Here is a 12,592-nt window from a genome sequence, read left to right on the forward strand (position 1 = left end):
CCATTATATTTTGTATTTTAAATGGTTAGCTGCCACCAGAATTTTGTGATTTCCTTGCCATAAATATAGACATTTTTTACCATAAATTGGTGCCCAAAAATGTATCAGAATGCAGGAATTGAAGTCTTTTACCCTCAAAATTTCCTGGGGGAGACCAAACCCCCCCTGCTTTATGTGTTCCCCCAAAGGCCAATTCTGAGCAAGGAAAAACCCTGAAGTATCACAGACAGCCATAAAAACATATTAAAATTGCAGAGTTAGAGAGTTAAAACAGATGAAAAAATGGAGAACCAGACGGACAATATGTACAGTATCAACAGAGAGAAACACAGACAATCGAACACACAGACAGTGACAACAAAGAACAACATATTGTAGAGAATGACAGTAACAGCATACAAATGGCATAAAAAGACAGACAGTATGTGTACATTTGTTATAAACGTGTGCTCTTTAAAAAGCAGTAAGCATTGTTTAGCAGTTACTTACATTAAATGTTTAAAAATCTGTTACATAAGGTACTGCTTATATTATTTCATCTGTACACAAATGTAATTAGTGAATGCACGTGTCCGTGGGTGGGGCTGCATGGTAATGTGGGCTGGTGTGACTACAGTGCCAGGGCTGAATTTTTTGTCCCAGTCCGCCCCTGATAAAACCATTGTGGAGAAATAAAAAGGCTATTTGGACAATCCATGTGATAGAAGTTTGACAAATCATCCTACCTTTCTGTCTAGACCTGAAATCCCAAGTTCCTCAGTGTGAAGACGGTGAGAAGTGTCCCAGTATGCAAGAAATCAGTCATTTAGAGTAGGAGGGACGGCAATAGGAGGGGGGTCACTGCGTACACTAAACCAGTATGGGGGGGAGACACAGGTCTCATTTCAGAACATATAAAGAAATAGTCTGGCAAAGAACCCCTCATAAAATCCCAACTAGTCATTTTTTACACTTGGGTTTTTCAACAGATGAAAAATATGAGATATAAATAACTATGAGCTTTAGAGGTACTGGATCTCACTGTACACCAGAAAGCAAAGATTTGTATTTCTCAAAAACAAACAATTCATTTCACTTTATTTTGGCTATATCTTGTATTGACAGATGCAAGTTTATCCTGGAAACATGGAGCGCTGAAGTCTTTAACTGGGAATTATTTTAGTATTTGCTCCTGTGTTTATACACACACATCCCTCCATTGATGAATCTAAACAAGTTTTCTGCTCTGTACACATCCTCACACACATCGCCACACCTCATTACTCAGCCTTTTATCTGTGACAGAGGACAGAAGGAATGACTGATACTTACTGATATCTCTTGACACTCAACTCTTGATGTCATTTATTCTTTCTAATCTTGACTCAGTATAAGATTATGTTGTAAACATTACTGTTGCCACTCTAAAAGCAACATTTTGTTTCCCTGGAACCTGAAAGTTGAAACTTGAGTCCCACTGCCATTGTTTTCTTGCACTACTTTCAGATGGTTCTATTTTAAAAATGTAAAGTTTTGTTCATAATGTTTAGGCCTCCTACTCCTTTTTGTTTTTTTAATGAGTTTGTCTTTCACTGGCTGCTGAAGCTCTGTTGCACTTTCTTTCAGCGCCCATATTAGCAATTGTGCTGTTGCAGCGATTGTCTATAAGAAAACACACAGATAATCTATTATAAATGACATAGAAAACATATTATATATGATATAAATTATCTGATTCTGATGAATTATCAAACATGCATCCCCTTGCTTTCCAACCCATTTAGATTTTCCTGTGTGTTTCTTTTTTCGACCAGAAATGTGGGATTTTCTTTCTCTACCCCAGCCTTGCAACCTGTTTTAAGTCTTTTACAGACTGGTATGCTTATAGTGGTGGTCAAAGAGTCGTGTACCTACTGCTGAGCCACCTGATCCAAAACCCAGCACGAGCCACCCGCAGTGACGTGCACCTGCCTTATCTAAAGAATGCTGATGGCTATCAGGTACGTTAAAAAGAAACATGTCATTCTGCAACATACAGTACATATAACTAATCTGCCCCTGCCCCCCCGTATCATGCAGGTAGACCAGCATTTTCTCTTGTCATTACAGCAAACAAACTTTAAAAAAGCCCGATTATCAAACATAATAATCAAAACAGTAGACCAGCATGTGCCAGTTTGTCTCGGCATCATGTGCTTTGGTGACGTTTGCCTGCATGCATCTGTGCTCGCTTGTTTAAGAGTATTATTGATGTGATTACACTTGCAATGAGTCAGCACATTTTTGTCTGTCAGGATTCGCTGACATCTTTCACACCCATTGTTGACAGATGGACCGTAATGTCGATCAAATTACTTTTGTTTATTGTTCGCTTACACTGTTCTTTAGTTTCACTGGTAAAGTAAATCAATTTACAATATACAACATAATCTCATCTCTTCCAGGGCACATTTCATTTATTGCCCTCTACACTACCAATTGTACCTATATCTGCTGCCTTAAGTGCTCTCTGTGAGAGATTAGCCACATTTAGTGTGCAATAATCTGGCATCTCTCCACAACTGATGTGTCTTTGCAACACAGCATCATGTGATGAAAATTCTATTCAAGTCCAGAAGTTGTGGAGTATTTCAACACTGTTGAATAGCCACTTTTAATTAAAGGATCTGAGTACTCTCTCCATCACTGTCCATCAAGGTCTTGAGATCTGGCACGGATGTGGTATGGTGGACAGCTTAAGCCAATTTTTCACAACTTTGTTAATTTAGTATATTGAATGCATTTTAGGTTGTTGTACTGTAATAGGTAACTAGGCCTGAATAAATTGCCTCCTGCCCTATAACCCTCACAAATTATAGATGATACCACATAATGCAGAAATGGATAAAGCTCATGAATAAAAATATTTCCGTTTAGTAGAAATGTATGTATTTTACCCACCATATTCTAGCAAAGCTCCCAAACTCAGGCACAGCAGAAGGAAGGATACATGCATCTTGAGGAGGAAAAAGAAACCAGTCATCAACCACAAGTTCTCACATAGATTTCACAAGGTCTTTTTCATGTCTAGAGTATCAAAGTTTTAAGACAGAGGAAACATCTCTATATCAGCCTCAGGGATGTCAATCTAGTATACTGTACTTCATGGAGACCTTGTATAACTCAAAGAATATCAATAGGAATTCTGTGTTTTTGTCTGCAGCGGCCTCCAGTCGAAGGTCTTCTAACTATTCTATACAAGCTGCATACAGAGTGCATCACTGAACAAAAATTCCATTTAAGTGCACTAAAGCTAAAACCAAAGTCATGCCAGAGCATCTGAAATTCAGGCATCAAGAGATGTATGATGCCCATTGGTTGCAAACTTCATCTCATATAATGTGGAAGTGAATGTGTCGAAGGATAAAACCCAGGGGCGGATTGGCCATCTGGCAATTCTGGCAAATGCCAGAGGGGCCGGACCATTTTTTTTAATGTGGGCCGGTCCGATTTTTTTTTTTTTAATATACAAATAAATTATCTTTACAGGCCGACAGCGCATAGGACGGGTTTTTATCGCTTGCACGATTTTACTATGATTATTATAATAATAATAATAATAATAATAATAATAATAATAATAATAATAATAATAATAAGGGACCGTTTGGTATTTATGGAAAGGACCACCAGAGGAAAATAGGGGAGGGTCATGTCTTTTTATTCTTTGTTGAGGGGAGGGTCACCCAAACATTTTTGTCTAGGAGGGGGGGTAACCCAACTTTTGTATTCATGAAAAAAGCAACATTTTAAAGTGGCTTGTTTGGTGCATATTTTTTCATGTAGCTCTTAGTCTCTGCCCTCCTTCGCTACCAGATGGGTCTGACCCATGAGTTTGCTGGGGGCCAGAGGGAGCACTGCACTGGTGGCACTGGTGGCTGAAACGGGTAATTGCATTGTTTAAAAAAGGAGTGGAATAATTAATTATATCTGGCATGACCAGATATTTTATAAATATCTTAAATAACACAAAACAACTAAATGGTGGTAGGTAATACATCTGATTTCATATACTGCTTTAGTAAAAAAAAATTACCTGGCTGACGATGGGAGCAGCAGGACACAAAAAACGAAAGTTACTGTTGCACTAGTCTGGAGATCTTGCCGTGCCAACCTTGCAATAAAGGTTTCCTAAATGCCATGTGTATACATGTGATGTCAGCTTACTAATTGATTGCGGGTTTTGTGTAGATTTGTACTTTTATACGTTTATTCCACTTTGTTTAAACGGCGAAGTGGAGAGGCCTCGTTCACCTGTTTGGAGCTGGCTGGTGAATGTGACGCCTTGCTGGATACACCGTGACTATGTTTGTGGATCTACTAATCGCTGTGGATTACTTTTTTTTCGTGTCATTGGATTACGGCAAAATACGGATCTTTTTTTCTCAACGTGTCAAAGTCAAGCACGTCACCTTCAAACGGGATCTCCGTTTGCAGGGTTCAGGCTGTACCGGACTCTCCCGGTGATCATGCTGCTCTGGGGGACCGGCTGCAGCAGCGAGAAGCCGCTGCTTACGGGCACAGAGCTCAGCCGGAGCTCTGACTGCTGTCTGTCCGCGCGGCCGTCTGACGGCATCAGTATTCAATTGACAGTTTCATTACCGGTTAAAAACGTCTCGTTGTCGCTTTTAATAGTAGTCTAATTCAGTGTTTTGGTACAGTTGGTTTTAACACCTGATGCGAAGTGTAGGCCTATAGGAGGGAGAGCCGGGACGATTAAACATTCCAGTTTTCTCCGAGTGCAATGATGATAGACAGACTTCCTTAGGGCAAAACATAGAGCATGTTAACCTCATTCTATCAGCCAAATACCTTCCTGTTATTTCCTTTTATCACGGAGTTACAGGCGATAAACGAGTTTTGATGGTCCAAAGTAAACGTCATTAGCGGTTACATTCTTTCCAAGGGCGTAAATCCTAGGTCGGGGGGTCAGGACCCCCCATCTAAGGGTTGTCCCCCCCTAGAAAATGCTGTGTATTGTAAATAACATAATCATGTATACTTAAAATATCTGTGTAAGCAGTAAAACAATACAAACCCCAAAAAATGCTTTTTAAGTTTAGAAACATTTTGAGTCCCCCCTCCCTTGCCTCACAGTGGTTTGGTCCACTGCATGCTGTAGGATCTGCGCTAGGCTCACAGTCACAGTCACATCGGGTAGTGACAGGAGTGTAGTAAGTAGGCAGTTCAAGGCTGTTTTATTCACATTGAACATCGGATTAAGTTTTTCTTTTCTCAAATAGAAATGATGCTGAGTAATTAATGAATTAGTCATGACAAAAAAGTTTGCTATGTTAGTGTAATATAATGTAACGTTACCTAGCTTATAGCTTGTTGGATAGAAATGCACCCACTACAACTAACGTTACCACAGCGATAAGCCTAACGTTGTGTGTGTGAACTGACATTAGGGTTAATATTGAAGATCTACAGTTGTGTTTTGCTCAATTAAGTGGCTGATCAGTTAAATATATATCCTCTGTCCTAGACGAAACCTAATATTTATGTGGAGGACACAAGATAATTTTATAATTATAATATGACCGCGTGGTGAACCTATGAACCTAACTCATATTTAGACATCTGACGTTAAAGATTTGTGTTGTTAAAAAATGACAGAGAAAAGAAAAACAGACATAAGATCCTTTTTCAGTAAGTAAGTACAATAAGTCCTCATATCACAGAACACAAGACAATTTGGTAACATGTTTATAAGAATGTCACTATGTCACAGGCAAAGGAGACAGAAAACACTTAGGGTCTCAACTAGCGATTGAGACCATAAACTCATTATGAAAATGTTTATTGAGGTAATAAATCAAGTGTGAAGTAGGATCATTTTTTGGATGCAGGATTAAGGCACTTCCGCATTGGCTTCACTTTTGAGACCTGAAAGTTCTGTCTATTTTTTCGTACAGTCTATGCACTGTACACATAAGCTTATGGCTACCAGGAAGTAAAAAAGACCACGACACTGATTATCAGATTATAACAGATATAATTAAAAAATAAATAGATTAAAGGGTGAACAGAAGTGATTTATTTATTTAAGAAACAGCTATACTGCAATTGTTCCACACTTCTACAGAGTATACTCAAATGTATTAATACTAGGGATTAAAAGTCACCTAACAAATTCTCACTGCAGTTTTAGTGAGCCACAGTCATGAGTATATGCAACAACAACACAAATCTAGAAATAACTTTGAAGTCAGTAAAACAATATGAACTTAAAAAAAACCACAAAGTAAACATAGTAAAAACAGCTAATTGGAAGGAAATTTTGTGACAGATAGAACCTGTGCTTGTGATGTACATGTTGGCTACATTAAACCAAATTTTACAGAGGAGACATTTATTATCAGATGGGAAAGCTGTTAATGTATGAGCATGTGTGAAACTTTACTGTAAAAGAAAAAAACAAAATCAAAGGGCTTAAACATTTGCAAGTTACCCGAGTGGCCGTAGATTTTCATCTTTCTAGTAGTGCAGTCATATTGATTTGTGCCACTAAGATAGATCTTATAACATTTTTGCTCAACCAAAAATTGTTTTGCAAAGAAAGAATCCTAACAAATTATATATTAGCCTTGGCAATGCATTATTGCCCATTTTGCATTGAAAATGGAAAGTAAGGAAAAGAAAATAGACTACAAACAAATTTATTTTTAGCTCTTGTTACAAGGCAAGTGAAACATCTTATCTAAACATGAGTTAAAACCTAAAAGTGTTTTTGTGTTTCTGTCAGATTCATGACAAGCTCTTGTGGGAGTCCACATGTTGCTGGAGAGCTATGAACAGCTCCAATCCTGGGCGCTGTACCTTGTCCAACCAACAGGGTGGCATTAAAGAGCACAGTCTTCAGGTTATTCAGAGTAGAGAGGCAACAGTCCTGCAAAACAAAGGCCAGGATGTGAATAAACCCCAACACTGAACAACATAGCGTTTCCAAATATGTGCCTATAGCTGCTGCCGGTTCATTAAATAATGATACAGTAGAAGCATACAATTATATATCAATGTGTTGTGAGAAGTCTTACTGAAAGAGGGTCCCAGTTAGCTCATCAACAAGGCCACCTGGTAAAAAAAGATACATACAATACATAGAAAATTTAAGAAGGGCCAAAGTTGACTAAATATATAAATAAACAATGATACAAGCACAGTATGAGTATTTACTACCAGTATTTACCTGGTGTGCAAATTGTGTCACACAGTATGGGGCAAATGTAGCAGGATGAGCATTCCTGGAAGACAAAAGGGTTCAAATGAGGAGCCTCTTGTCCTTTAATGTGTATTATTGACAGTGTTTTGGACAGGGGCGAAGTGAAGGGATGGCTTCTGCGGCTACAGCCTAAATGTTTTCTTAAAAGCCCCAAATCTTTGAGGGTTTTAAAATAGCTTTGTGTCATTTCCCTCCAGTCTCTCTGACAGGACCGGCAAATTAATGGAGCAAAAGTTCTATTACTGGGGAAATATCGCCATTCACTCTACTAAAAATAGGTTTCAAGATTAGTAATGTGGTTTACACCAAATTCCTATCTTACCTGTGTTATGGAATTCAAAATTGTGATATCAGACAATTTTTGCCTCTCTTTAGGTGGCAGGGTGGAAAATGAGTCATCCACAACATTTGTTTAGTTCTGGATTCAGAATGACGAAGACAGTTTGAGAACAGTTACATACAAAACAGAAAGTAGGCTCTACAGGATTATTCTTTTCCTTGGCAACTATCATGTTTTTCCCAAATGATGTACAGATTTTTAGTCATTCTTTATCAAATGGCTTAAAAAAACAGTGCTCCCGGTCCCCCTGTAGATTTAGGCTGAGCCCCGAATGTTTACCACGTCTGGCTCCGCCCCTGGTTTTGGACAGTGAAGATGCTTACTTGGCAGTGCTCACAGTGATCCGACTCATCATCTTCACAGGGACATTTGTCACAGTTATTAGAGCAGTGCTAAAAGAGGGAGGGGGGTACACACAATATGATTAGTCTTTCACTCTCCGTTGCTCAAAGAGTTCATTAGAAATAAGTACAGACTACTCACTACACCATTAAAGTCTTGTACTCATACGTTTTACCTCACAGATTGAGCAAACACTACACAAAGAGCCAGAGTGGAATTTCAGCAGGTCAGTGGTAGGCTCCTCTTCATCTCCTGTGTCATCTGCTGTGTCATCATCTTCAGGCTCATCTATATAGAGTCAATGACAAATTAGGCTACTAGAGCTACACCAATATCGGCTTATTGTTAATATATTGTTATCCTTGAATATATGTTGGCCAATGAGTAGCAAGAAAATTGCAGTACAAATATGGTAGGTTGAGGTAATTTGGAAACAGTGTCACCATTAAATGTTTGTCCACCACTTTGGTCTAGACTGAAATATCTCAACAACTATGAGATAGTTCATATATTCATTCATGAAGCCTACTGACTTTTGTGATCCCCTTACTTTTCCTCTGGCGCCACCATGAGGTTGACATTTGTGATTCAGGGAGAAACATCACAACTAGGTGGATTGCTGTTCAATTTGGTACATAAATTCCAATGGTTTGGGTGCCTGGGTGGCCTAGTGGTAGAGCATGCACCCATATATTATATTATATATATATTATATATATATATATATATATATATATATATACACATACACACACACACACACACACACACACACACACATACATGTGAAAAAATTAGGACACCCATGCTAAAGTTTACTAAAAAGAGGAATAAAAAAAAAAAAAAACATATTTTGGAAATTGATCTCAATGCCTTAATTAAAAAAATTAGGAAAAATCCAACCTTTAAGGACACCAATTGTCTTTGTGAATGAATAATGTATCGTAAATAAATAAATGTTCTTTCTTAAAATACAGGGGGCATAAGTAAGTACACCCCTATGTTAAATTCCCATAGAGGCAGGCAGATTTTTATTTTTAAAGGCCAGTTATTTCATGGATCCAGGATCACCATACCTAGAGATTGGCATGGGGTACTTTCCATAAAATCATCTCTCAATGCAAATCAAACCAGCTATTAGGCTAACCGACATAAAACCATGCCAGTCTCTAGGTATGGTGAAGGGTATGATGATGATGATGTGGGGCTATTTTAATTCCAAAGGCCAAGGGAACTTTATCAGGATGCATAGTATCCTGTATCCATGAAATAACTGGCCTTTAAAAAGAAAAATCTGCCTGCCTCTATGGGAATTTAACATAGGGGTGTACTTACTTATGCCCCCTGTATTTTAAGGAAGAACATTTATTTATTTACGATACATTATTCATTTACAAAGAAAATTGGTGTCCTTAAAGATTGGATTTTTCCTCATTTTTTTAATTAAGGCATTAAGATCAATTTCCTAAAGATGATTTTTTTTATCCCTTTTTTTAGTCAACTTGAGCATGGGTGTCCTAATTTGCTCACATGACTGTATATATATATCTGACCTGCGGCACTGTCCTGCAAGTCATTCCCCACTCTCTCCCCATTCATGTCTACCCTGTCACAAAAATAAAGGCCTAAATGCCAAAACAATTCCCATGGTCCCCTGAGATTAATTGTAATAACTTTGAGATCCTGACTTTTCATCTATGTAGTACCATCATCAGCTCACAATTTCAGTTTGGTTTATGAGCAAACACCAGCAAAACTAGTGACATTTCAACCAGCCTCAGTTAGTCAATTAGCCAATGTTAGCATGCTAACATGCACGCTAAACCTACACAGTGAACATTATAGACATTCTACCTTCTAACCATCAGCATGCTAGTATTATCACTGTAAGCATGTTAGTATGCTGATGTGAGCATTTAGGCGAAGTACAGCTGCAACAAAGCAGCTTGCATTGCTGGAGACTCTCTTGTTACATTGTAAAATGTCCTGCTTGGTGTGTATCTTGGTCACAATTCTTTAAATAACATATCTAAGGGATCTATACCAAGATTGTATGTAAAAAAAAAAAAATCAGCCAAAACAACTTTTGGCTGATATATTGTTATGGCTTCTACTTCATGTAAACCTTCCATTCACTAGAGTTCATATTACAAGTGTCGTAATGCTATTATGCTATGATTTGATGATGCAGCTGTAAAAGCTATGCACTGTCGATGAGACTTTTGTTCAGTTTGAGAGCAGATAGCCTTTAAAGAGAAGGCTAAATGCACGGATAAGTACAGTATAAGGTCCATGAGCAAACTATCCCCAACACAGATGAATCATAACGGTGTCAGCTGGTTTGGTGTAGATGTATCACATTGTGGTTGCATAGTAAAGAATACATAACAGCATGAACACCAAAACCTCTTGAAACAAATATGCTCTTATATTGCTTCTACCTGAATGTTTTTCTGAACTTGCTCACTTTATCAGTAATTGTTTTGGCGTCTTAAAATAGCTACATTGGTTCTACAAAAGGCACGAATGGATTAGATACTGCTTGGTGCCAGCTACCTCCCAGATAAGCCAGCCTATTTCAGGACTGATATGTGTGACAGTGTTCCTACAGCGGCTGCAACTAGCCTAGCAATGGCAGAAGGCTACTGTAGTTTGGTTTGTTATACTTCATACTAAATGACTGCATAGTTTAGTATTTAGTACTTATAAATATATATTTTTTTAAACAATATATGAAATAAGTGAGTATACCGTCATCTTTCTCTGCTTCAGTTGTTTCCTCTTCCTCAGAGTCATCCCCATCCTCCTCCTCTTCCTCAGCTAACTCCTCTCCTTCAGTTGTTGCATCATCATCCTCCTCCTCTGCTGCTGCCTCATCAGCCTCTTCTTCCTCATCTGCAGCCTCCTCCCCCTCTTCCTCGTCTTCCTGTTCTTCAGTGTCACCCTCCTCTTCCTCCTCAGCTGCTGCATCATCAGCCTCCTTCTCTTCTTCAGCATCATCTTTCTCATCTGCAGCCTCTTCTTCCTCACCCTCCTCAGCAGCCTCTTCTTCCTCCTCCTCCTCCTCCTCTGTTTGGGCATTATCCCCCTCTTCCTCCTCAGCAGCCTCTTCTTCTTCCTTCTCCACCTCTTCCTCTTCTTCAGCATCAACCTCCTCTTCCTCAGTTGCCTCTTCTTCATCTTGCTCTGCTTCCTCTTCTTCAGCCTCATCTTCCTCAGCAGTCTCCTCGTCTTCCTCCTCCTCAGCGGTCTCCTCTTCCTCCTCAGCGGTCTCCTCTTCCTCCTCAGCGGTTTCCTCTTCCTCCTCAGCATCCTCCCCTTCCTCGTCCTGATTATCCGTTTCTGCCTCATCGTCTGATTCTTCATCTTCTTCGTCTCCGTCCTCCTCCGCTACCTGTTCCTCTTCCTCACTTGCGCCATCATCCCCCTCCACTGTTTGGCCCTCTTCAGCCACAACCTCCTCAACATTTCTGGCATGGAGGCCTTGCTCTTCAGCCACGTCCTGGGCACTCACAACTCCCGAGAGGGGGACCGGGGATGGGCACAGGAGAACCAGCAGGAGCCCCACTACCCAGCTTTTCACAGGGGCCATTTTGGAAGAATTAGTTCAAGACTTCTTCTGAACTACTAATACACACTGGATCTACACTGTTTTCCACCAAAAACTAAAACAATCAATGGGTTTGTAAACCTTAAAAAAACAATAAATCCACACAAAAATGTAATAGAGCTGCAGGTGATTCAGTAATATTATTCAGCTTCTTGCTCCAAGCTGCAGAGAGACGCGCTGTGTTCAAAAGACTAACAGAGCAGTGTGCCAGCCTTGTGCTGGGAACACAGAGGACACAGTGGAAACACTAGTGGGTGTGTGGTGTAGTTGTGTGTCTGGATGTGCATGAGTGACAGGGGCACATGCCTGGGAAGAATGCTCCTGATGCCTTTAACCCAGTGTATTAGAGAGGTGGGTGTGTGCTTATGGCTGACAGGGGGGTTTTGGGCTGCAGGAAAGAGGGGGAAAGAGAGGTCAAAGAACATACGGAAATGAGAGGGAGGGAGAAGCTCAATTATTGACATTAAATAATTCCAATTGAAGTTAATTAAGTTTTTAATTGATATAATCTTTGTTGTGGAGAGCAACACTTTATATACACGATTATGTACATATATACACACACATTTGTGTACATATATATGTTCACACGTATGTCTCTTATTTATAATTATTTTGTTTCATTTATTTACACATTTTTCTCTAATTGTAATGTAATTTCAGCACGTCTGTAAATCCCACAGAACAGATATGATCCAATAAAAATGGTGGCCTATACAATTACCACAGGGTTAAACCAAAATCTCTCAGACACAGTCTCATTGGAGAAGGTAATATTTGCTTGCCAGTCCCAAAGCAGAGAACATGTCAGAATGATGTATGGAATGGATGTAAATAGAAGGAAATCGAGAGGATGGCGGTCTGCACATGTGCAACAACTGACATTTCAAACAAATGCCTTACATTTGAAGTACATTTTCATTATGAAGCCAGATAAGACCATGGGGAGAGTCAAGTCAGTAGCATTGCAGGTTGTGTGAAATTAGGAGTATTATAATCAAAATAACTCCAAATCTGAGACATGAGTAGTGAGACACACATGCTCATTTACTGTACA

General features: G+C 39.2%; 1 protein-coding gene across 1 annotated transcript; it reads right to left on the reverse strand.

Moving 5' to 3' along the window:
* Positions 1–6,046: 6,046 nt before the first annotated feature.
* On the reverse strand, positions 6,047–11,913 carry LOC144536253 (uncharacterized). Its single transcript, XM_078279290.1, has 6 exons — positions 10,677–11,913; positions 8,101–8,213; positions 7,907–7,975; positions 7,211–7,265; positions 7,059–7,095; positions 6,047–6,910 (listed from the first exon to the last, which is right to left on the reverse strand). The coding sequence occupies exons 1-6, from the start codon at positions 11,515–11,517 to the stop codon at positions 6,889–6,891; spliced, it is 1,137 nt and encodes a 378-aa protein (XP_078135416.1). The 5' UTR covers positions 11,518–11,913; the 3' UTR covers positions 6,047–6,888.
* Between the last annotated feature and the right edge of the window lie 679 nt (positions 11,914–12,592).

Source organism: Sander vitreus, chromosome 21 (genome assembly GCF_031162955.1).
Source record: "Sander vitreus isolate 19-12246 chromosome 21, sanVit1, whole genome shotgun sequence".
Lineage (NCBI taxonomy): Eukaryota > Metazoa > Chordata > Actinopteri > Perciformes > Percidae > Sander > Sander vitreus.